General features: G+C 47.7%; 1 protein-coding gene across 1 annotated transcript in view; it reads right to left on the bottom strand.

The window, feature by feature from the left end:
- Positions 1-3,681: 3,681 nt before the first annotated feature.
- Positions 3,682-26,825, bottom strand: part of LOC136573460 (vomeronasal type-2 receptor 26-like) — a 66,438-nt gene continuing 43,294 nt past the window's right edge. The window contains exons 4-6 of the mRNA XM_066574750.1: positions 9,136-10,035; positions 7,009-7,112; positions 3,682-3,744 (exon numbers count right to left, since the gene is read on the bottom strand). Of these exons, the coding sequence (XP_066430847.1) occupies positions 3,682-3,744; positions 7,009-7,112; positions 9,136-10,035 (1,067 nt within the window). The remainder of the gene's footprint in view (positions 3,745-7,008; positions 7,113-9,135; positions 10,036-26,825) is intronic.

Genomic DNA, 26,825 nt, shown 5'->3' with positions numbered 1-26,825 from the left:
AATTTTTTTTTTGCCCAGTCCCCCTAATTAAGTATACATTACTAAGCCCCCCTGTAAATGACTTTTCTAGCTGGTTTCTACTTACAGTTCCAGCGTTTCAGCAACTTATAAAAATTTTCCCAAGATGGCCGCCGGCTTTTTTCCCGTCGCTTGCTGTAGCCCGACGTGCTCGCTCCCGAGACGCTACCAGCTGTGTCTCCCTGACAACCAGACGCCCCGCAGCCGCCGACCGGACCCCGGGATTGAACGCGGCCGACCACGGCACACAGTCACCCACCGCCAGGCAGCAGGTAACCGGCGCTAGACCCCTGACAACAGACAATGGCCCCCCCGGCGCAGCGGCAGACCCCCCGGCCCAGCGGCAGACCCCCCGGTCCAGCGGCAGCCCCCCCGGCCTAGCGGCAGTCCCCCCGGCGCAGCGGCAGCCCCCCCCATCACTTACCTGGGAGGACGGCGGGACAGCTGGGCGGCTTCTCAGGGCGGCTGGGCGGCTTCTCGGGACAGCTGGGCGGCTCAAGTTTCTGCACCTTCCTCTAAGAGAGGATGGTACAGAATGGCCGCTCCAGCGCGCTCCCGAGAAGTGACAGCTCGTCTGCGCATGCGCAGAAGAGCTGTAGCGGCTAGCAGTCTGAAGCGGCTCGTGCTGAGAGCAGAAGACCGGACTGTGCAAGGGCGTCTAAAACAGCAAGCCGCCAGCGAATTTAGACGGAACTATGGAGACGAGGACGCTAGCAACGGAGCAGGTAAGTGAATAACTTCTGTATGGCTCATATTTAATGCACGATGTATATTACAAAGTGCATTAATATGGCCATACAGAAGTGTATAACCCCACTTGATTTCGCGAGACAACCCCTTTAAGTTCTCGGCGGTCACCTGATCCCACCAGCCACTCACTTCTGTTGGTGGCCACAGGGCTGGCACGTCACAGCAGGAAGTGGTAATGCCTTCCCCGCTTGTTTATTGGCTAGAAAATGGCGCTAAACATGCAGGGAAGGGAAATTAAATTGATTTGAGTTCCTTGTGGTGCTCGTCTCGAGTAACGAGCATCTCGAGAACCCTAATACTCGAATGAGCATCAAGCTGAGGCGAGTGTGCTCGCTCATCACTAGTCCTAATTCCTGTTTTCCAAGCTTTAAACATATAAGGCATGCAGTACATTAGCAATCTAAATATTTCGTAAGCAGCTACACACAACAGCTGTGTTTGAAATATAGCTTGTATGATCCGTCATTTGACACTTTCCACCCTGGGAAGCTGTAAGGTAATTTAGTAATATTGTATGTTGGTTAGTGACTACAATTATCTGGGACTGTATCATATTTCTGATTTACCAGTCCTTATGGCCCATCCCATTTATACATAAGGATTTGCACCCAAAATTCTTTCAAATGAACAAAATTTAGGGATAATCATACAGTGCAAATGCAAAAAAAAAAGAAAACGCCCATTATTCGTTCACAATTCGTTATTGGTTTATAACACATATTGCTCCATTAGTATATAGCTCTGCAATTGATCCCATATCAGGAGCTAACACAGCCCCGGTTATATCAGTGCATAGAAAATATAAACACATTTCAGTTTACGCATGTTTTAAATAGTTTTATTATTAAAAGTTAAGTTTTACTATCAGTGGTTTACATAGAAGGTGAAGCACTGAGTGAGAAGCTAGGAAGAAACCAGCAATTCAGCAGCGAAGTCTTTCTCTCTTAACCCTCTGCATAAGCGTTAATGGCCTTAGCGGTGACATCAGCGCTTGCGCAGTCATTGAGCCGACTGTCACCCTTTGTAAAAGGGCAATAAAACTGTGAATTTATCTGATCAACTAAATAACCACGTGCCACTACTAACATTTCCATTAACTACATAATCATTGGGAAAGTGAACAATGTAATAAAAAATACTGATTACCTGGACTCATAGACACCACATGAGGTTTACCATTCTGTGTTGGACTATTATATGCTGCTCTTCTAAAAAGGATGTGTTTGAGTATACTCATACATGAGAGATCATTATTATTAAATCCCATGTGTATCTTGGCTTTGGCCACTGCCCTCACTAGGGTTATCGCTTGTTTAATCTCAACATATGAACAGTTGTGGAAGGAGGATGACCACGCATCTGAGGAAAAGGTATGTGACTGACCCCACCTTCCCCGCTTGGCATTGACGGATTGAGAATAAGCCAAGGGTCCTGGCACCAAACACCCACTTGGAGTGGGCACTCGTTGACCTGGCTTTTTCTTTTCACCTGCGTGAATTTAACATTGTTACAGACTATATGTTGGAGTTCTGATGGAATTATGGGGAATTAAGGGGATTGCTATTTGCATTTCTAACATTTCCAACAGTTTTTATGTTTCTCTGATCTATCAAGTCTTCACAATAATCTCACAATGCCTAATAACATATTGTCCCAATGTTTATTTAGCACATCATACAGTCCGTTTATACTGAGGATTGTCCATAACAGCTGAAACAACCTTCCAAGCATTCATCAGGCTCTGGAGATAAAACCTTTTTTTCAATGGCTGGATGTAACTATGTCTCTTTTCTTTCCAACTTGACAGAAGTGGCAGTTGTCCACTAGATCTGGTGTGCCAGGGTACCGCGATGGGATCCAACGTGGCACCCATGTACGCAAACATCTTTATGGATTGGATTGAAAGCAATTATGTTTATACACATCCTATGTGGTCCAAGCTCTCCTTTTGGGGCCGTTATATTGACAATGTATTCTGTCTTTGGGAAGGTACGATTGAAGAACTGAACCTATTTTATGCGTCATTGAATGAGATTCTGCCTGAGTTGAATTTCACTAGGACCTATTCAGAAGAGAAAATTAATTTTCTCTATGTCCTTGTCATTAAAAAAGGAACAGTGTTAGAGACTGACCTTGTTTTGCAAGGAGACAGACCGCAACAACTTGCTCCAATTTGGGAGTTGTCACCCTAAACTGACTTTATTATCACTACCTTGGAGCCAGTTGTTGCGTGTCCGTCGGATCGTAGGAGAAACGGTTGTTTATGAGAGACTTGGGCAAATGTGCCAGAAATTTAAGGAAAGAGGCTATCCATCAGATCTAGTCGAGGGTGCCTCGGAGAGAGCAAGGGCCCGAGATCAGACAGAACTTTTGACCCCACGAGATAAGACTGGAACAACAGGATGAATGCTATTTGTCTCTACATTCAACAGAATGAGTGGACAGGTCTCGAATGTCCTTAGGCGTTACTGGCCCATTTTGACGAAGAGCTGTCCACAAATTGTTGAATTCTCTAGCCCTCCAATGATGGCGTATAGGAGGGGCCCTAGTATTAAAGATCAATTGGTACACTCCTACGAGAAAGTAGACAGGGGCAAGGGCCAACAGGTTCTGGCACAACCCAGGCGTGGGAATTTCCCATGCCTGGGTTGTTCATGCTGCAGCAATCTTTTGAAAGGGGATCAGTTCCATCACCCCCACACGGGGAAAACCTACCAAATTAAAGGGCATTTTACATGTCGCTCTTCATTTGTCATCTATATCATTACATGTCCATGCGGATTATATTACGTGGGAGAAACAAGAACAGAGGTAAAAACTCGAATTACGAATCATAAAAGTACTATTCGTACTAAAAAGATTGATCTCCCCGTACCGCGTCATTTTGTGGAAAAGAATCATGCAACGAGCCAGTTACGCTTCAGAGTCATCGACGATGTCCCGGTTGACATCAAAGGACGTGACAGGGAGAGGACTCTGAAGCATAAGGAATCAGAATGGATCCATAGGTTGGAGACTTTATCACCTTTGGGCTTAAATCTGGAGTTCAATACTGCTTTACATTTATAGGAGGTTAGGTGTCGTCAGCATCATGATACCCTATAGTCATGTTGTGGTTATGCTATAGGATAGAATTTGTATTTTTTATTAATCTGTTTATAATGTACATTTTGTGCTCTCTTTTCTAGATTGTACACCGGTTGAGGAGCGCGCATCGATTTCTGGGCTTCCATCTCTTCCACAGCCATTGGGATTATTTTTACCGCTTTTTCGCATAATATAATAAGGAGACACATCGAGACCATTATTCCCCTTTATACGTTTACTCTATTGACGTGTATATAATAAAAAAAGAATATTGTCAGCATGAGTTCTGAGTTACGTAATATCTTTGAGTATGGGTCATCGTTAATACTTGAGTAGTGTGACTTTGTTCCCAAGGTGGGCCCCAAAACAAAAACAATAAGCATTATAGGGGTCACTTAGTCTATATACATAACATTGGTTATCTACACTAGATTTATGCACTAATGGGGTATATAATGTGATCATTTCCCATCAGTCAACGTATGATAAGGTTCTCCTTGTGTTCTTTTTATGCACCCCTACATCATAATTGGGCTACCTAAGTGTTTTGAATGTACAAATTTGTAATTGCTGCGATGGGTGTTGCTGCTACTTTGATCACTATTTGGACCTTGTTTAATTACATATAGGGATGCCGCAGTAATAGATGGCTGTATCTGTAGGAGTCCTAAGATGGCTGCCGCATATACTCTATTATGGAGTACTATTTAACATGCAGAGATTGGGCAGACCAAGATGGCCGCTGAACTCTCACGGGACTTGGTATGCCCCACACATGATGTGGTTGACTCCTTCTGCATTTCTAGGGCTATAGGAAATGGCTGCCGAATTCTCGCATTTTTTCGCTAATCTCGCTCATGCGCGGTACATCCGGATGTCGCCGTTCTCAGGATAAGAGAGCATTTTTAATGAGTGGTGTTTGGTGATTGGTACAAGGTTTCTATTTAAACGTCGCTGCATATTGGTGTGTGGGAATAAAGATACCATACTTTGAGACATACAAGCTGTGTCTGCTATACATTTGAGATCTTCAGTTTAACATTGTTGGATGCTGCTCCTTTTTCTATCTCTATAGATCTGGTGTGGAACATCAAACCATTTTTTCAATTTTTTTCTGACACATCTTGTGAGGACAACCCAGTCTTCTAGAAGCAAACTATGCTACCCCTTTTTTAAATAAATTAATAAGTAGACTCTTATCCATAGTTTTTTGACTCGGGGACAGGACGACCAAATGTGTATCATGTCACCTGGAGGTTGAAAACCACAAAAGCAATTTGAAGGGTATCCTGGCACACTGGGGGCATTCGGGTTGGGACTAGACACCAACAGAATAGTACTATAAAGGAGGTTTCTAACATGAGTATATTGCAGGAGCTTTTTTTAGTTGATTCCCAGATCTAAGACCAACCATCTTCAGTAAAGGGAACTTCCAATATCTGTGTCCCAGTATGAGATATATGATGATTGAGTATGATAAGAGGAGGGGACTAGTCTGGCATAGATTTGGGATAGAAGAGCTCTGGCATTAGGGTATTTAAGACAAAAGGTTTCAAAGGGTGCTATAGTCAGTGGGCAGTGCTTTTTACTAGTGATGATATGAAGTGTTTGAGTCGTAGGTATCTGAATGTTTCTGAGCAGGGTATAGTATAATTTCTCTGAAGGGTGCGGGATGGGAGAATACCTTCTATGGAAAGGAGATAATAAATTTTGGTGTACAGCGGTGTAGATGTCAATCACAGCAAATTGGTGTCACTGAAAACAAAAGAAAACACAGATAGTGTCTCCTAGATCAGAAATTGTGCCAATAAAGACAGCAGCAGAGCTGCTTGTTTTAAAAGCAATGTCATACATTTTTATAAGGAGAAATTATGTAAGACGAACACAAGCCTACTCCAAGGAGCAGCTGTAGAGATGCCAAAAAATGCACTATGCAACAAAGCAGGTGTACTGCATTCAAAGTCCTATAACTTTTTTATTTTTCCATGGAGGGAGCTCTATGAGGGCTTATTTTTTGCAAGATGAGCTGTAGCTTTTTTTTGTACCATTTTGGGGTACATATGTTTATTTTGATAACTTTTATGGCATTTTTTTGGAGGCAAAATGCTAAAAAATAGCATTTTGCCAGTTTTTTAGCATTTTTTTAAACAGTTTTAGCCGTGCAGGAAAAAAGCATGTTTGATTTATGGCACGGGTCTTTATGGACACGTTCATACCAAATATGTGGGATTTTTATGCTAATATGAGAAAAAGCATAAAAAAAAGGTTTAACATTTCTTAACATTTTTATTTTTTGTACATTATTTTGATATTTTTTACACCATTTGTATCCCTCTGGGGGACTTACACTGCAGCACTGATGATCACTATGATAAGGCATGGCAGGACTTCTCTCCTGCCATGCCTTATCGCTTATTTCAGTGATCATAGGCAATGGCAATACAGGACGCCGGGATCTGGCGTCCTGTTGCCATAGGAACCAGCCGGGCTCTTTGCGATAACATCGCAAGAGACGTTTGAAGTCACAGAGAGGGAGTGCGCTCCCTCTGTGAACCCTTTCCCTGCTGCGATCTACTTAGATTGCGACAGGGAAGGGGCAACAGTGGGGGGCCCATCACCGATGCCCCCCGCTGTCACAGCGGGAGGCCGGCTACTAGTGAGGGATAGCGCGAGATCTGCTATGATCTCCTGCTATCCCTATGATGTTAGGGTATGTCATTTTATGGGAAGTACCCCACTCCCATGACGTACTCTTATGTCATGGGGAGGGAAGGGGTTGAAGCTTCTCACAGATCTTACAGATGACTATTCTTCAGTCATCACGTGTGGTATCAAATGCCCAGGTTGCACAAGTTCTGTTGTGACTAGTAGTAGCTGACTGCAACAGTACACCCTTAATGTTTGTCTACAACACCCTACTCCCTGTTTCAGCATGATGCTGCCCTTCAAGGTCCGCCTCTTCCTTTCTCCATATGATTTGCTACTTTGACTCTCCCTGCCTGATCATGTTGAATCAAACACATTATCATCTTTAACCTCCTCTTCAGTCATTGTCCATCTCTTCCTCAGTGGATGCTATATCCCAGTGAGCACCGGGAGCGGGCACAAATGTTTCAACAACCCCTGAGTACACATTGCCTATAAAGGGCTCACCACATGCTTTGACCCACCCTCATCATTCTCTTCAGAGGATAAAAATGGTTGGACATCAGTATATTCAGTGTCTTGGTCTTTCTGCCTCTGGTTGTTTGGACTGCCTGGATGACAAGAATTACTCTGAATGACCAAACAGCTCCTCAGATTGATCTATGTGAACTGCTATGAAGAGTGTGGGGGAGTTGGTATGGTTAAAGTAGAGGAGGGATGTTAATGGCCAACTGGTGCAGACTGACTGCTGTGTTCCTGCAACTGGGAGGAAAAGGAGGTGGTGGTATTTGAGACATCCACTCTATGATCTGTTCTGCATCCTTCAGATGTAACCAACTCTAAGCAATTTCAGTGGGCTTGCCTCACATTCTGCAAAATTGTGAACATGTTCCTTCAGTGGGAGCCACTTGAGGTGTCAAATAAGCCTGGCCTCTACCACTCCACTACCATCACTGACATATCTCCTACCCATTGCTTTATTCAGGTTTCCTTTTTATTGTAGTTTAAAGTAACTCACCAGCTATTTTTGTAGTTTGCAGATGTCTGTGTAAGGCCTTCAAATAATTTGTAGTGGCAGGACTGGCAACTTTGAATGACTTCTATACAGTGTGTGTTTGCTGTTTCCCTGTTTAGTTTTCTTTCTGTTTTATTTAACCACTTGATGACTACTGATATACCTTTTGCTAGCATGTATCAGCGTTCTATGTATGAAATTACCTGCGAGGCTCTGCTAAACAACCTGCTACTTTGCTCTCCCTCTCCACATCTTGCCGGCTACCAGCAAGGCGAGGGGGCAAGACAGGGCAGGATATTAGAACACTAGCTCCCACCCTGTCATGCTCCTTCCCCTTGCTGGCAGCCAGCAAAGTGGCAGAAGGGTGGAGGGATATGGATATCACATTATGGTGATGAAATCAGTGTTGCTTTACAGCATATCTACCTAACACACTGTTTACAAAAAACAGACTGTTGCAGAGCAGAAAAATTACAACATGGAATCATTAAAGCAAATTTAATTACAAGAAGGCTGTTATTCCCAGATCTAACTTGCTGGACTTGGTACATACTACTACACAAAGCCACAGTCGAGCTAATTATATATATAATTAGCTTGACTAATAATGAATATTATATGATGTTTGTGTATAGATTCCGACTACTGTATCGCTCAAAAGAAAATACATCTGATCATGTGTAGTTTCACACGTTTTTATATGCCTGTTGCATACTTGTGGTTGTTCAATAAAGACTTTAAACTTTTTAATAGTGTGCTGTGTACAATTTTAGATGGCTGCCAATATAATAACAATTGAGGGTGTTGGGGAGAATAGCACAGGCTCCAGTGTGGAAAAATTAATAACTCCAGTGTCGGGAGAAACTCATTGAGTGATTGGCTGGGCCCTCACTACTGCAGAGATGTGGGTGGACTGATCAGCTGTACTTAAAGGGGTTGTCCCGCGGCAGCAAGTGGGTCTATACACTTCTGTATGGCCATAATAATGCACTTTGTAATGTACATTGTGCATTAATTATGAGCCATACAGAAGTTATAAAAAGTTTTCACTTACCTGTTCCGTTGCTGGCGTCCTCGTCTCCATGGTTGCCGTCTAATTTTCGCCGTCTAATGGCCAAATTAGACGTGCTTGCGCAGTCCGGGTCTTCTTATCTTCTCAATGGGGCTTCGTGTAGCTCCGTGTAGCTCCGCCCCGTCACGTGCCGATTCCAGCCAATCAGGAGGCTGGAATCGGCAATGGACCGCACAGAAGAGCTGCGGTCCACGGAGGAAGAGGATCCCGGTGGCCATCTTCAACCGGTAAGTTAAGAAGTCACCGGAGCGCGGGGATTCAGGTAAGCGCTGTGCTGTTTTTTTTTTTAAGTCCCTGCATCGGGGTTGTCTCACGCTGAACGGGGGGGGGGGGGGGGGGGGGGTTTAAAAAAAAAAAAAAAACGTTTCGGCGCGGGACAACCTCTTTAAGGGTGGGGCCACCTGCACTATTACATAGAGCCGGGGATAGGTTCACGAGATATAAGTGGGTTGGTATATGTCTCTTTCCTGGGAATGGGTGGTTTGACGAGCCACGTACATGCTGTACTACTGTATATTATCAGGTGGCAATATTTTGCCAACATTACTTCTTTTTCCCAGCAGATCAATTTTTCTATTCATTTCAGATTTGAACAAAATGATAAAACATTTAGGGAGAAATACACAACCTAAAAGTCCAGCGCTGGACGCCATTACTGCAAATATCTCCACCACCACCATATATTTCCCTCTTGTGCTCAGATAAGCCGGGATCATGGAGATCCAGACACTGCAGAACAGCAGCATGCTGAAGGTGATGTACTTGGCCTCATTAAAACTGTCCGGTAATGTCCTCACCGTGAAAGCCAGAACAAAGCTCACTGCTGCCAGGAGCCCCATATAACCCAGCATGGAGTAGAAGCAGATATCTGAGCCTTCATTACACTGAATGATAATCTTCTCAGGATAAGACAGAGTGTCCAGGTCCTGGTATGGGGGAGAAATGGACAACCAGATAACACAGATGACAACTTGAATAGATGAGCACAACAGCACTATGGAATAGGGCAGCTTCACATTCAACCATTTTCTCCAGGGGCTTCCAGGCTTGGTGGACTTAAAAGCAGCACAAACCATAGTAGTCTTGGCGAGAAGTGAAGAGACGGCTATTGAGAAAAAAATCCCAAAACTGGTTTCCCGTAATCTACAAGTTACGTCACTGGGACGACCAAGAAACAAGAAGACAGAGAGGAAGCTGAGGATGATGGAGACCAGGAGGAGATAACTCAGGTTCCGGTTATTAGCTTTAACAATAGGAGTGTCCCCGTAGAAGATAAATATTCCAAAGATGAAGCCAGTCACAAGACATCCAAAGACCGAGACACAGGAAAATACAGAAGCCATTGTGTCATTCTGGTAAGAGATGAATTCCAGGACTTTGGGCAGGCATCGGTCTCTCTTCTCATTTGGCCATTCATCAGTTTGGCATTTAACACAGTCCTCAGCATCTGTAGAAATATTTCATAACACATTAAATATTATATTCATCCATCTTTTGGTATTGGTATTTGTGGCATTTTTGAACCACAATTAAAAATATATCACAAAACTGCATGTCATGCTTAAAAACTACATGCATTTGTAAGAAACTGCATACCCTATTAAAAATGGCATGTTGATTCAAACGATACCGCATGCAGGTTTTTATGTGTTTTTTTAATTGTATATAAAGTGTGACATCATATACAGGAGATACCCAGGTTATACTAGCATGGTACTTATTACTATATACAGGGAGTTGCATAACCTATACCAGCTGTGCGTATATAATTATATGTAGAAAATATCCAGGTTATACCATGGCAATCAGCGAGTGACGACAGCAAGACTGTGAAATCTGGAAGCCCCTAGCCACAGACTGGCACATGGGTGCTAGCTATGGATTCAGTTGTTCTATTGTAGTGGCCCAGAGTTAGTGGGGCCTCTCCATAATATTCTATGTCTGTCTTGTGTCATTGTCTTGTCAGTGTCTTGTTTGAAGAGTGCATTAGATTTATGTATATTGAATATCTGCAGGACTGAAAGGGTTAATGTCGGGAATGTTCTGTCCTGTCTGGAAAATGAATCATTATTATAGATGAGCGAGTATACTCGCTAAAAGCAATTGCTTGTGCGAGCATTGCCTTTAGCGAGTATCTCCCCCGCTCGAGACTGCAGGTTCGGGTGCCGGCGGCGGGCATGGAGCTGCGGGGGAGAGCGGGGCGGAACGGAGGAGAGATCTCTCTCTCTCCCTCTTCCCCCCCCCCCCCCACTCCCTCCTGCTGACAGCCGCTACTCACCGCTCCCCCGCGCCAGCACCCAAATCTGCAGTCTCGAGCGGGGGAGATAGTTGCTAAAGGCAATGCTCGCTCGAGCAATTGCCTTTAGCGAGTATACTTGCTCATCTCTAATCATTATGTATGTATCATTTGTGTGCATGTGATATGGCTAGATATGTGTTTGCTGGAGATTCAAGAGAGAGAGAGGAGATTCTGGATGTTCTGGAACTCAGATACATGAGAGGAAGAGACAAGTTGATCTGTGTGTGAAGTCATGGAGGAAGCTGTGCAACCTCCTTATGCTCAGCGTGGGCCCATTCAACCCATGAGTCCTCAATGCTTCTGCCGAAGGCTGAGAGATAGATAAGCCACTTCATAGCAAGAAGCAGATAGAGAGAGTGTGTTTGCCGGTGGAGAGAGAATTTGCTGGGAGATAAATCTTACCGATAACTTAGACTGTAGATTATGTAAATGCCCCAAAAATCCTCCCCGGTACACCACTATGACTTGTTTTCTGTATAAAGACTGTTTATTTGAATCTATGTTCGAGAGATTCAGTAAACAGACAGAATGTACCTTTCCTGGTTCTTGTTCAGAAGTTACCCTGTGTGTGGACTACTTTGTGGCGGATCTCCCAGATGTAATAAAGGACAGAATGGTGGCATCATGAGTGACAAATAGTCTACATGCAACCTCTGATTGCTAACCCTGTGATATCCCCTGGCAGTGCCTTGTTCTGGTCCAGAGCTACCCCCATTTGAGGAGATGATTAAGCCCATGACAAGGCCCTTATCTATCCTGCTGTCTCCTCAGCTGTGAACTTGCTCCTCGGATGCTGCACTATCTCAAGGTCTGAGGCAGCTGAGCAGTTCGGCATTTATATCCACGACTGAGCAGCCCTATTTAGGACCCCCTTCTCACCCCACACGAGGAGGCAGCTAGAAAAGGTGCCCTAAACATATTCTACCTCTCTTTCCTGACTGGACTACTGGAAATGTGAACAATAGGGGGCGTGGCCTGGATGGTGGTGGCAGTAAAAGCAGAAGACTGAGCTCCACTGAAAGAAACCTTTACAAGCAACAAACAAGTAAGGAGAAAAGAAGAATTTTGATTTACCAAAAAGAAAAAGAAGAGGAAAAGATGCAGAGGAAACGATTGCTAAAGAAGCAGCTACGGAGACTAACAGAGTTTTTCCCAGTGCAAGATGCAGGAGGAGAGATGGATGTGCCGACCGCAGGCACAGAGCAACTGGAGATCATGAAGGCAGCGGGTTCGGGAGATTACCCCGCAGTGAGAGCAAGGTAAGCAAGCTTCCAATTCTCACCTACTGCACAAGGAAAAAGCTGGGGAAGTGAAGAAAAGTAGAGAGAAAGCAAGTCTTAAGCCCAGACCCCATAAAGAAAATGGCGCCTGCAGCGCTGCAAGAAGGAGGTGAAGCAGCTCTCCATAGAAAAGAAAACAAATTATGCAGACAGCCCCCACAATGAGGACGATGGTGCAGCAAGGGATATAGTAAAAGAAAGAGAACCAATATTGAATATCAATTGCTAAGCTATGGCTACATCGGAATGTTTCATAACAGAGATAATCCTAGCATTAAAAGGATCGTTACTAGAGATGAGCGAGCACCAAAATGCTTGGCTGCTCATTGCTCGAGTCAAGCTTTTTGGAATGCTCGAGAGCTCGTTTCGAGTAATGAACCCCATTGAAGTCAATGGGAGACTTGAACATTTTTCGAGCTGACCCGTGCTTTGCATAGGGGAGGGTGTGTGAATTAGCTAAAAACATCAGAAAGTGATGGAAACACCACAGAAATAGATAGGGAACAGCAGGGGCAGAATGCATGGATGCATCTGATGCTCCTAGGTTACACTATCAAGCCAAATTGTGGGCAAGTGCCTGATGGTCCCCCCCCCCCCCCCCCCCTAACAATTTCGTTGGGCCAGGCCATAATCAGCAAGGCACACGCGCTGAAACATCTTAGCTAAGCACCACACTAGATGGAACAAAGGCCAATCACAGCCTGCGGGTGACATATCTGCCTCTTCTCCTGGTTTACATTCTGGCATTGCTGTCCAATTCCCCCCGGATGCAGGTAAGAGACTGCGTCCACAGCATATTCAAATTTTTCACAGCACAGAGTTCAGCTGTCCTCATTCCACATGGTCGCTTGATAGCCACACCACCCTTATGTCTATTTATAAGTGCGTATTTGATGAGGAGGAACAGGAAACATACACTGCAAAGGGTTGAAAGTGCCTGGCAGTGACCCTCTTTGAAATTGTGGGCGATATCTAACTATGCTGATGAGAATAAATGATAAATTAACGTATGATCAGAATTAACGCCCGTGCCACCTCCATGACTATATAGTCTGGAGCCACAGATGGGAATAAATGGGACTCAGATGCCCGTACTTCTACCCATCTCCACAATTCTGCAACGCATTCTAAAACCAAAGATTGGTTTGTCGCAAAATTAGCCACCACAGGTATACAGTGAACCTATGAAAGTCTCATTAAATCAGTTATGCTTCCTGCGAACGCTCTAATCTAGTATCTCGGATAACTGTGGTAAAATGAGAGCAAATAAATGCCGACCAGTGCTGACCCCCAGGGATGCATGCGTTTATCAGACCCAAACCAAACCGGCTGTTTACCACTCAGGGTATTTTACTTCTGCTTAAATCCATAAATAGTGTACAATAAGTTCTGTCTTGCTATACAGTGCTGATCAGAATTTCAATGCCCATGCCACTCCCGTTACAAAATTGCCAAGAGCCAAAAATGTGGGCATAAAGGGGACTCAGATGCCAGTACTTCTACCCATCTCCACAATTCAGCAACACATTCTAAAATCAAAGATTGGTTTGAAGCAGGAGGTGTTGCAAAAGTTGCCACTACAAGTATACAGTGAACCTGTGAAAGTCTCATTAAATCAATAACGTTTCCTTTGATCACTACGAGGACAGTGAGACACATGAAGAAATTTTAAGTGGCCAAAGCAAGATCCCGCGCTGCGCAACAGATCGGGAGCAGATTGTACATACCGCCCATAGCAGACGCTCAGGGATGCGTGCGTTTCTCAGCCTAATCCAATCCAGCTGTTTACAACTAGAGATGAGCAAGCACCAAAATGCTCGGGTGCTCGTTACTCGAGACGAACTTTTCGGGATGCTCGAGGGTTCGTTTCCACTAACGAACCCTATTGAAGTCAATGGGCGACCCAAGCATTTTTGTATTTCGCCGATGCTCGCTAAGGTTTCCATTTGTGAAAATCTGGGCAATTCAAGAAAGTGATGGGAACGACACAGCAACGGATAGGGCAGGCGAGGGGCTACATGTTGGGCTGCATTTCAGGTTCCCAGGTCCCACTATTAAGCCACAATAGCGGCAAGAGTGGGCCCCCCCTCCCAACAATTTTTACTTCTGAAAAACCCTCATTAGCAAGGCATACCTTAGCTAAGCACCACACTACCTCCAACAAAGCACAATCACTGCCTGCATGACACTCCGCTGCCACTTCTCTTGGGTTACATGCTGCCCAACCCCCCCCCGCACGACCCAGTGTCCACAACGCACACCAAAGTGTCCCTGCGCAGCCTTCAGCTGCCCTCATACCACACGCTGGCCTCATAGCCACACCACCCTCATGTCTATTTATAAGTGCGTCTGCCATGAGGAGGAACCGCAGGCACACACTGCAGAGGATTGGCATGGCCAGGCAGCGACCCTCTTTAAAAGGGGCAAGGCGATAGCCCATAATGCTGTACAGAAGCAATGAGAAATCCAATCCTGTGCCACCTCCATCAAGAGCTGCAAATGTGGGCAAAGCAATGGGGAACCCATGTGCCACACACTATTCATTCTGTCAAGGTGTCTGCATGCCCCAGTCAGACCGGGGTTTTTTATAAATAGTCACAGGCAGGTACAATTCCGCAATGGGAATTCCGTGTGCAGCCACAGCATGGGTGGCTCCCTGGAACTCACCGGCTATACATAAATGTATCCCATTGCAGTGCCCAGCACAGCTGAGGTAACATCAGGTTTAATGCAGGTGGGCTTCGGCCCACACTGCATGCCCCAGTCTGACCGGGGTTTTTAATACATAGACACTGGCAGGTACAAATCCCTAATGTGAAGTCCCTGTGGACCCAGAGCATGGGTGGCTCCCAGGAAGCCACCGGTGATACACAAATATATCCCATTGCATTGCCCATCACAGCTGAGGTAACGTCAGGTTTGATGCAGGTGGGCTTCGGCCCACACTGCATGCCCCAGCCAGACTGGGGTTCTTTAGAAGTGGACACATGCAGTTACAACTCCGTGTGGACCGACAGCATGGGTGGCTCCCTGGAACCCACCGGCAGTACATAAATATATGCCATTGCATTGCCCATCACAGCTGAGGTAATGTCAGGTTTGATGCAGGTGGGCTTCGGCCCACACTGCATGCCCCAGTCAGACTGGAGTTCTTTAGAAGTGGACACATGCAGTTACAACTCCGTGTGGACCGACAGCATGGGTGGGTCCCAGGAAGCCACCGGCGGTAAATAAATAAATCCCATTGCATTGCCCATCACAGCTGAGGTAACGTCAGGTTTGATGCAGGTGGGCTTCGGCCCACACTGCATGCCCCAGTCAGACTGGGGTTCTTTAGAAGTGGACACATGCAGTGACAACTCTGTGTGGACCGACAGCATGGGTGGGTCCCAGGTAGCCACTGGCGGTACATAAATCAATCCCATTGCATTGCCCATCACAGCTGAGGTAACGTCAGGTTTGATGCAGGTGGGCTTCGGCCCACACTGCATGCCCCAGTCAGACTGGGGTTCTTTAGAAGTGGACACATGCAGTTACAACTCTGTGTGGACCGACAGCATGGGTGGGTCCCAGGAAGCCACCGGCGATACATAAATAAATCCCATTGCATTGCCCATCACAGCTGAGGTAACGTCAGGTTTGATGCAGGTTGACTGGGGCATGCAGTGTGAGCCGAAGCCCGACTGGGGTTCTTTAGAAGTGGACACATGCAGTTACAACTCTGTGTGGACCGACAGCATGGGTGGGTCCCAGGAAGCCACTGGCGGTACATAAATAAATCCCATTGCATTGCCCATCACAGCTGAGGTAACGTGAGGTTTGATGCAGGTGGGCTTCGGCCCACACTGCATGCCGCAGTCAGACTGTGGTTCTTTAGAAGTGGACACATGCAGTTACAACTCCGTGTGGACCGACATCATGGGTGGCTCCCTGGAACCCACCAGCGGTACATAAATAAATCCCATTGCATTGCCCATCACAGCTGAGGTAACGTCAGGTTTGATGCAGGTGGGCTTCGGCCCACACTGCATGCCCCAGTCAGACTGGGGTTCTTTAGAAGTGGACACATGCAGTTACAACTCCGTGTGGACCGACAGCATGGGTGGGTCCCAGGAAGCCACCAGCGGTACATAAATAAATCCCATTGCATTGCCCATCACAGCTGAGGTAACATCAGGTTTGATGCAGGTGGGCTTCAGCCCACACTGCATGCCCCAGTCAGACTGGGGTTCTTTAGAAGTGGACACATGCAGTTACAACTCCGTGTGGACCGACAGCATGGGTGGGTCCCAGGAAGCCACCAGCGGTACATAAATACATCCCATTGCATTGCCCATCACAGCTGAGGTAACATCAGGTTTGATGCAGGTGGGCTTCAGCCCACACTGCATGCCCCAGTCAGACTGGGGTTCTTTAGAAGTGGACACATGCAGTTACAACTCCGTGTGGACCGACAGCATTGGTGGGTCCCAGGAAGCCACCGGTGGTACATAAATAAATCCCATTGCATTGCCCATCACAGCTGAGGTAACGTCAGGTTTGATGCAGGTGGGCTTCGGCCCACACTGCATGCCCCAGTCAGACTGGGATTCTTTAGAAGTGGACACATGCAGTTACAACTTCGTGTGGACCGACAGCATGGGTGGCTCCCTGGAACCCACCGGCGGTACATAAATACATCCCATTGCAGTGCGCAGCACAGCTGAGGTAACGTCAGCTTTAATGCAGGTGGGCTAAAAATTACTAGGATAACAATGTTGGCGAGGGCCCCAAAAAATTGGTGTACCAACAGTGCAAATGTACCTCAGAAAAATTGCCCATGCCCAACCAAGAGGGCAGGTGAAACCCATTAATCGCTTTGGTTAATGTTGTTTAATTTGTAACTAGGCCTGTAGTCAGCCCAGTTAAAATAAAAATTGGTTCAGGTGCAAGTTTCAATGCTTTATTGAATTGAGAATTGAAACGTATAAACATTGTTTACAAAAGTTATATGACTTAGCCTTGTGGACCTAAGAAAAATTGCCCGTTCGGCGTGATTACGTGAGGTTTCAGGAGGAGGAGCAGGAGGAGGATATATATAATACACAGATTGATGAAGCTAAAAGGTCCCAGTTTTTGATGGTGATAGAGAACGATGCTTCCATCCGCGGGTGCAGCCTACATATTGTTTAGGTATCGCTGCTGTCCGCTGGTGGAGAAGAGGACTCTGGGGAAATTCAGGCTTTGTTCATCTTTATGATTGTAAGCCTGTCGGCACTGTCGGTTGACAGGCGAGTACGCTTATCCGTGATTATTCCCCCAGCTGCACTAAACACCCTCTCTGACAAGACGCTAGCCGCAGGACAAACAAGCACCTCCAGGGCATACAGCGCGAGTTCAGGCCACGTGTCCAGCTTCGACACCCAGTAGTTGTAGGTGGCAGAGGCATCACGGGGGACGGTCGTGCGATCGGCTACGTACTCCCTCACCATCCTTTTACAGTGCTCCCGCCGACTCAGCCTTGACTGGGGAGCAATGACACAGTCTTGCTGGGGAGCCATAAAGCTGGCAAAGGCCTTGGATAGTGTTCCCCTGCCTGTGCTGTACATGCTGCCTGATCTCCGCGCCTCCCCTGCTACCTGGCCCTCGGAACTGCGCCTTCTGCCACTAGCGCTGTTGGATGAGAATTTTACCATCAGTTTGTCCACCAGGGTCCTGTGGTATAGCATCACTCTCAAACCCCTTTCCTCTTCGGGTATGAGAGTGGAAAGGTTCCCCTTATACCGTGGGTCGAGCAGTGTGTACACCCAGTAATCCGTAGTGGCCAGAATGCGTGTAACGCGAGGGTCACGAGAAAGGCATCCTAACATGAAGTCAGCCATGTGTGCCAGGGTACCTGTACGCAACACATGGCTGTCCTCACTAGGAAGATCACTTTCAGGATCCTCCTCCTCCTCCTTAGGCCATACACGCTGAAAGGATGACAGGCAAGCAGCATGGGTACCCTCAGCAGTGGGCCAAGCTGTCTCTTCCCCCTCCTCCTCATGCTGCTCCCCCTCCTCCTCCACCTCAACGCGCTGAGATATAGACATGAGGGTGCTCTGACTATCCAGCGACATACTGTCTTTCCCCACCTCCATTTCTGAGCGCAATTCGTCTGCCTTTATGCTTTGCAGGGAACTTCTCAAGAGGCATAGCAGAGGAATGGTGATGCTAATGATTGCAGCATCGCCGCTCACCATCTGGGTAGACTCCTCAAAGTTTCCAAGGACCTGGCAGATGTCTGCCAACCAGGCCCACTCTTCTGTAAAGAATTGAGGAGGCAGACTCCCACTACACCGCTCATGTTGGAGTTGGTATTCCACTATAGCTCTACGCTGCTCATAGAGCCTGGCCAACATGTGGAGCGTAGAGTTCCACCGTGTGGGCACGTCGCACAGCAGTCGGTGCACTGGCAGATTAAACCGATGTTGCAGGGTCCGCAGGATGGCAGCTTCCGTCTTGGACTTGCGGAAATGTGCGCTGAGCTGGCGCACCTTTCCAAGAAGGTCTGACAAGCGTGGGTAGCTTTTCAGAAAGCGCTGAACCACCAAATTAAAGACGTGGGCCAGGCATGGCACGTGTGTGAGGCTGCCGAGCTGCAGAGCCGCCACCAGGTTACGGCTGTTGTCACACACGACTATGCCTGGTTGGAGGCTCAGTGGCGAAAGCCAGCGGTCGGTCTGCTCTGTCAGACCCTGCAGCAGTTCGTGAGCCGTGTACCTCTTCTCTCCTAAGCTGAGTAGTTTCAGCACGGCCTGCTGGCGCTTGCTCACCGCTGTGCTGCCACGCCGCACGCCACCGACTGGTGGCGACGTGCTGCTGCTGACACATCTTGATTGCGAGACAGAGGTTGCGTAGGAGGAGGAGGAGGATGGTTTAGTGGAGGAAGCATACACCGCCGCAGATACCAGCACCGAGCTGGGGCCTGCAATTCTGGGGGTGGGTAGGACGTGAGCGGTCACAGGCTCTGACTCGGTCCTAGCCTCCACTAAATTCACCCAATGTGCCGTCAGCGAGATATAGTGGCCCTGCCCGCCTGTGCTTGTCCACGTGTCCGTTGTTAAGTGGACCTTGGCAGTAACCGCGTTGGTGAGGGCGCGTACAATGTTGCGGGAGACGTGGTCGTGCAGGGCTGGGACGGCACATCGGGAAAAGTAGTGGCAACTGGGAACCGAGTAGCGCGGGGCCGCCGCCGCCATCATGTTTTTGAAAGCCTCCGTTTCCACAAGCCTATACGGCAGCATCTCCAGGCTGATCAATTTGGCAATGTGCACGTTTAACGCTTGAACGTGCGGGTGCGTGGCAGCGTACTTGCGTTCAAACACTTGCGCTAGCGATGGCTGCACGGTGCGCTGAGAGACATTGCTGGATGGGGCCGAGGACAGCGGAGGTGAGGGTGTGGGTGCAGGCCGGGAGACGGTAGTGCCTGTGTCCTGAGAGGGGGGTTGGATCTCAGTGGCAGGTTGGGGCACAGGGGGAGAGGCAGTGGTGCAAACTGGAGGTGGTGAACGGCCTTCGTCCCACCTTGTGGGGTGCTTGGCCTTCATATGTCTGCGCATGCTGGTGGTGGTGAGGCTGGTGGTGGTGGCTCCATGGCTGATCTTGGCGCGACAAACCTTGCACACCACAGTTCGTCGGTCGTCTGCACTCTCAGTGAAAAACTGCCAGACCTTTGAGCTCCTCAGCCTCTGCAGGGTGGCATGGCGCGAGGGGGCGCTTTGGGAAACAGTTGGTGGATTATTTGGTCTGGCCCTGCCTCTACCCCTGGCCACCGCACTGCCTCTTCCAACCTGCCCTGCTGCTGCACTTGCCTCCCCCTCTGAAGACCTGTCCTCAGTTGGCTTAGCAAACCAGGTTGGGTCAGTCACCTCATCGTCCAGCTGCTCTTCCTCCGAATCCTCTGTGCGCTCCTCCCTCGTACTTACTGCCCTTATTATTACCTTACTGATAGACAACTGTGTCTCATCGTCATCGTCCTCCTCACCCACTGAAAGCTCTTGAGACAGTTGCCGGAAGTCCTCAGCCTCATCCCCCGGACCCTGGGAACTTTCCAAAGGTTGGGCATTGCTCACGACAAACTCCTCAGGTGGGAGAGGAACCATTGCTGCCCATTCTGGGCAGGGGCCCGAGAACAGTTCCTGGGAGTCTGCCTGCTCCTCAGAATGTGTCATTGTAATGGAGTGAGGAGGCTGGGAGGAAGGAGGAGCAGCAGCCAGAGGATTCAGAGTTGCAGCAGTGGACGGCGTAGAAGTCTGGGTGGTCGATAGATTGCTGGATGCACTTTCTGCCATCCACAACAGGACCTGCTCACACTGCTCATTTTCTAATAAAGTTCTACCGCGTGGACCCATTAATTGTGAGATGCATCTGGGGACCCCTGAAACTTGCCTCTCTCCTAATCCCGCAGCAGTCAGCTGCGATACACCTGGATCAGGAGCTCGGCCTGTGCCCACACCCTGACTTGGGCCTCTGCATCCTCGCCCGCGTCCACGTCCTCTAGGCCTACCCCTACCCCTCAGCATGATGTATTACGAGTAGCGCAGAAATAGAACGCTGTAATTAAATGTGCCGCTTATTGGCCTGTGGTTGGAGGTTGACTTCGCGTTCCGCACAGCAGAGCCAGGAAACAATTTTGCGCATGCCAGTAGTGAGACGAAGGTGCGTATCACTGAGCTAGTGGAATTCACAGCTCAGAAGCAGTCAAGTGGCCAAAGGCCAGTAGTAGGTCTTAAGTATTTTGCTTCTATTTTTTTTTTTTGCTGAGCTGATACAGCAGACAGATACTGTAGGCAGCGTATAATATTATGTATACTGTTTCCCTCTGCCGGGATGACGGCGGTGATGTAACGGAGACAGCAGAGGCAGGAAACAATTTTGCGCAAGCCTGCTGTAACGCTTAGCTGCATATTAATTAAGACTACTACCCCCAGCAGACAGATACTGTAGGCAGCGTATAATATTATGTATACTGTTTCTCTCTGCCGGGATGACGGCGGTGATGTAACGGAGACAGCAGAGGCAGGAAACAATTTTGCGCACGCCTGCTGTAACACTTAGCTGCATATTAATTAGGACTTCTACCCCCAGCAGACAGATACTGTAGGCAGCGTATAATATTATGTATACTGATTCCCTCTGCCGGGATGACGGCGGTGATGTAACGGAGACAGCAGAGACTGGAAACAATTTTGCGCAAGGCTGCTGTAACGCTTAGCTGCGTATTAATTAGGACTTCTACCCCCAGCAGACAGATACTGTAGGCAGCGTATAATATTATGTATACTGATTCCCTCTGCCGGGATGACGGCGGTGACGTAACGGAGACAGCAGAGGCAGGAAACAATTTTGCGCAAGGCTGCTGTAACGCTTAGCTGCGTATTAATTAGGACTTCTACCCCCAGCAGACAGATACTGTAGGCAGCGTATAATATTATGTATACTGATTCCCTCTGCCGGGATGACGGCGGTGACGTAACGGAGACAGCAGAGGCAGGAAACAATTTTGCGCACGCCTCCTGTAACGCTTAGCTGCGTATTAATTAGGACTTCTACCCCCAGCCGACAGATACTGTAGGCAGCGTATAATATTATGTATACTGTTTCCCTCTGCCGGGATGACGGCGGTGACGTAACGGAGTCAGCAGAGGCAGGAAACAATTTTGCACACGCCTGCTGTAACGCTTAGCTGCGTATTAATTAGGACTTCTACCCCAAGCCGACAAATACTGTAGGCAGTGTATAATATTATGTATACTCTTTCCCTCTGGCTGGATGACGGCGGTGATGTAACGGAGACAGCAGAGGCAGGAAGCAATTTTGCGCAAGGCTGCTGTAACGCTTAGCTGCGTATTAATTAAGACTTCTACCCCCATCAGACAGATACTGTAGGCAGCGTATAATATTATGTATACTGATTCCCTCTGCCGGGATGACGGCGGTGATGTAACGGAGACAGCAGAGGCAGGAAACAATTGTGCGCAAGGCTGCTGTAACTCTTAGCTGCGTATTAATTAGGACTTCTACCCCCAGCAGACAGATACTGTAGGCAGCGTATAATATTATGTATACTGATTCCCTCTTCCGGGATGACGGCGATGATGTAACGGAGACAGCAGAGGCAGGAAACAATTTTGCGCACGCCTCCTGTAACGCTTAGCTGCGTATTAATTAGGACTTCTACCCCCAGCAGACAGATACTGTAGGCAGCGTATAATATTATGCATACTGTTTCCCTCTGCCGGGATGACGGCGGTGATGTAACGGAGACAGCAGAGACTGGAAACAATTTTGCGCAAGGCTGCTGTAACGCTTAGCTGCGTATTAATTAGGACTTCTACCCCCAGCAGACAGATACTGTAGGCAGCGTATAATATTATGTATACTGATTCCCTCTGCCGGGATGACGGCGGTGACGTAACGGAGACAGCAGAGGCAGGAAACAATTTTGCGCAAGGCTGCTGTAACGCTTAGCTGCGTATTAATTAGGACTTCTACCCCCAGCAGACAGATACTGTAGGCAGCGTATAATATTATGTATACTGATTCCCTCTGCCGGGATGACGGCGGTGACGTAACGGAGACAGCAGAGGCAGGAAACAATTTTGCGCACGCCTCCTGTAACGCTTAGCTGCGTATTAATTAGGACTTCTACCCCCAGCCGACAGATACTGTAGGCAGCGTATAATATTATGTATACTGTTTCCCTCTGCCGGGATGACGGCGGTGACGTAACGGAGTCAGCAGAGGCAGGAAACAATTTTGCACACGCCTGCTGTAACGCTTAGCTGCGTATTAATTAGGACTTCTACCCCAAGCCGACAAATACTGTAGGCAGTGTATAATATTATGTATACTCTTTCCCTCTGGCTGGATGACGGCGGTGATGTAACGGAGACAGCAGAGGCAGGAAGCAATTTTGCGCAAGGCTGCTGTAACGCTTAGCTGCGTATTAATTAAGACTTCTACCCCCATCAGACAGATACTGTAGGCAGCGTATAATATTATGTATACTGATTCCCTCTGCCGGGATGACGGCGGTGATGTAACGGAGACAGCAGAGGCAGGAAACAATTGTGCGCAAGGCTGCTGTAACTCTTAGCTGCGTATTAATTAGGACTTCTACCCCCAGCAGACAGATACTGTAGGCAGCGTATAATATTATGTATACTGATTCCCTCTTCCGGGATGACGGCGATGATGTAACGGAGACAGCAGAGGCAGGAAACAATTTTGCGCACGCCTCCTGTAACGCTTAGCTGCGTATTAATTAGGACTTCTACCCCCAGCAGACAGATACTGTAGGCAGCGTATAATATTATGCATACTGTTTCCCTCTGCCGGGATGACGGCGGTGATGTAACGGAGACAGTAGAGGCAGGAAGCAATTTTGTGCAAGCCTGCTGTAATGCTTAGCTGCATATTAATTATGACTACTACTCCCAGCAGACAGATACTGTAGGCAGCGTATAATATTATGTATACTGTTTCCCTCTGCCGGGATGACGGCGGTGATGTAACGGAGACAGTAGAGGCAGGAAGCAATTTTGCGCAAGCCTGCTGTAATGCTTAGCTGCATATTAATTATGACTACTACTCCCAGCAGACAGATACTGTAGGCAGCGTATCATATTATGTATACTGTTTCCCTCTGCCGGGATGACGGCGGTGATGTAACGGAGACAGCAGAGGCAGGAAACAATTTTGCGCACGCCTCCTGTAACGCTTAGCTGCGTATTAATTAGGACTTCTACCCCCAGCCGACAGATACTGTAGGCAGCGTATAATATTATGTATACTGTTTCCCTCTGCCTGGATGACGGCGGTGATGTAACAGAGACAGTAGAGGCAGGAAGCAATTTTGCGCAAGCCTGCTGTAATGCTTAGCTGCGTATTAATTAGGACTTCTACCCCCAGCCGACAGATACTGTAGGCAGCGTATAATATTATGTATACTCTTTCCCTCTGGCTGGATGACGGCGGTGATGTAACAGAGACAGTAGAGGCAGGAAGCAATTTTGCGCAAGCCTGCTGTAATGCTTAGCTGCATATTAATTATGACTACTACTCCCAGCAGACAGATACTGTAGGCAGCGTATAATATTATGTATACTGTTTCCCTCTGCCGGGATGACGGCGGTGATGTAATGGAGACAGCAGAGGCAGGAAACAATTTTGCGCAAGACTGCTGTAACGCTTAGCTGCGTATTAATTAGTACTACTACCGCCAGCAGACACGCAGTAAACTGTACACGGTCACAGGCAGCCCAAAGTTAGTATTTTTCCCCTATTTTATTGAAAAAGCCCACTGCCTATATAGCCTGTATATCTCTTTCCCGACCTCACCAGTACTGGCCCTATACTCTGTGCAATGACTGCAGACTGAGGACGCAATGCTCTGCACGCCCGATATACAAAAAAAAAATTGTGCACCACTGCTAAAAGCAGCCTCAACAGTACTGCACACGGTCAGATGTGGTCCTAAGAAGGACCGTTGGGGTTCTTCAAGCCTAATATAACTCCTAGCGCTCTCCCTATAGCAGCAGCAGTACTGTCCCTGATCTATGTCAGAATGCATCTGTGGCGAGCCGCGGGCGGGGCAGATTTTAATACTCGTGTGTCACCTGATCTCCCTAGCCACTCACTGCAGAGGGGTGGTATAGGGCTGGAACATCATAGGAGGAAGTTGCAATGCCTTCCATGTCTTTCTATTGGCCAGAAAAGCGCGCTAATGTCTCAGAGATGAAAGTGAAAGTAACTCGAACATCGCGTGGTGCTCGTCTCGAGTAACAAGCATCTCGAACACCCTAATACTCGGACGAGCTCGGACGAGTACGCTCGTTCATCTCTATTTACAACTCAGGGTATTTAACGTCCCCTTAAATCCAAAAACAGACTGTGTGCAATGAGTTCTGTATTGCTATACAGTGCTGATTAGAGATAAGCGAGCACACTCGTCCGAGCTTGATGCTTGTTCGAGCATTAGGGTGTTCAAGATGCTTGTTACTCGAGACGAGCACCACGCGGTACTCAGGTCAATTCCATTTCCTTCCCTGCATGTTTAGCACCATTTTCTAGCCAATAGACATGCAGGGAAGGCATTACCACTTCCTCCTGTGACGTGCCAGCCCTATCCCCCCACCCTGCAATGAGTGGCTGGTGAGATCAAGTGACCGCAGAGTACTTAAAGCGGTCCCACCCACGGCTCGCCTCAGACACACACTGGGAGAGCATAGGGAAAGTGCTGCTGCTGCTATAGGGAGAGTGTTAGTGTAGGATCCTGTCTACAAGAACCCAACGGTCCTTCTTAGGGCCACATCTGACCGTGTGCATTACTGTTGTGGCTGGCTGGTAGCAGTTTTGCACCAAAATTTTTTTTTTTCATCTCGGGCTGTGCAGGCTATTACAGCTATAGCATTCTAAGTCTGCAGTCTGTAATACAGAGTATAGGGAAAGTGCTGCTGATACAGAAACAATGGTAGTGTAGGATCCTGTCTACAAGAACCCCAACAGTCCTTCTTAGGGCTACCTCTGACCATCTGCATTTTACAGGTTGTCTGGTGAGAGTTGTAGTGCATCACTATTGATCAGTCAGACCTTTTTGCAGCCTTCCATATAATTTTTTTCTGCCTGCAGTTTGCGTTACAATACCGCTGTCAGCCTCTAACTGTCTGTCAATACTTCCATAATTTCTTACACAGGTCTGTGTCTGCAGTGAACTTCACGCACAGCGTACGGCCACAGTCACTGATAGAGGGAAAGTCATATACATGCTATATAGCCTGTATTCTATAAAAAGCTCGTTCGTTGGGCTGTTGGGGTACCTCTGACCGTCTGAAATTTACTGGGTGTTCTGCTGGGAGTTGCAGGGCATCCCTATTGCACAGCTAGGCCTGTTTGCAGCGTTCCGTATTCTTTGTTTCTGCCTGGAGTTACTGTTACAATACCGCTGTCACCGTGAAAGTGTACGCAAATAATTCCATAATTATTTACACTGCTCTGTGTCTGCTCTATTCGTAATCCACCATGCTGAGGGGTAGGGGTAGGGCTAGAGGACGTGGATGTGGACACAGGCGAGGACGCGGAGGTCCAAGTGAGGGTGTGGGCACAGGCCGAGTTCCTGGTCCAGGTAAATCACAGCCGGCTTATGCGGGATTAGGAGAGAGGCAAGTTTCTGGGGTCCCCAGCTTCATATCACAATTCATGGGTCCACGTGGTAGACCTTTATTACAAACAGAGCTGTATGAGCAGGTCCTGTCGTGGATGGCAGAAAATGCAACCAGCAATGTATCATCCACCCAGTCTTCTACGTCGTCCACTGCTGCAACTCTGAATCCTCTCGCTGCTGCTCCTCCTTCCTCCCAGCCTCCTCACTCCATGAAAATGACACATTCTGATGAGCAGGCAGACTCCCAGGAACTGTTTTCGGGTCCCTGCCTTGATTGGGAAAAACGGTTCCTCTCTCACCTGAGGAGTTTGTCGTGACCGATGCCCAACCTTTGGAAAGTTCCCGGGGTCCGGATGATGAGGCTGGGGACTTACGGCAACTGTCTCAAGAGCTTTCAATGGGTGAGGAGGACGATGATGATGAGACACAGTTGTCTATCAGTGAGGTAGTAGTAAGGGCAGTAACTCCGAGGG

Source organism: Eleutherodactylus coqui, chromosome 7 (assembly GCF_035609145.1).
Source record: "Eleutherodactylus coqui strain aEleCoq1 chromosome 7, aEleCoq1.hap1, whole genome shotgun sequence".
Taxonomy (NCBI): domain Eukaryota; kingdom Metazoa; phylum Chordata; class Amphibia; order Anura; family Eleutherodactylidae; genus Eleutherodactylus; species Eleutherodactylus coqui.
This window is presented reverse-complemented; position numbering and strand designations above follow the sequence as displayed.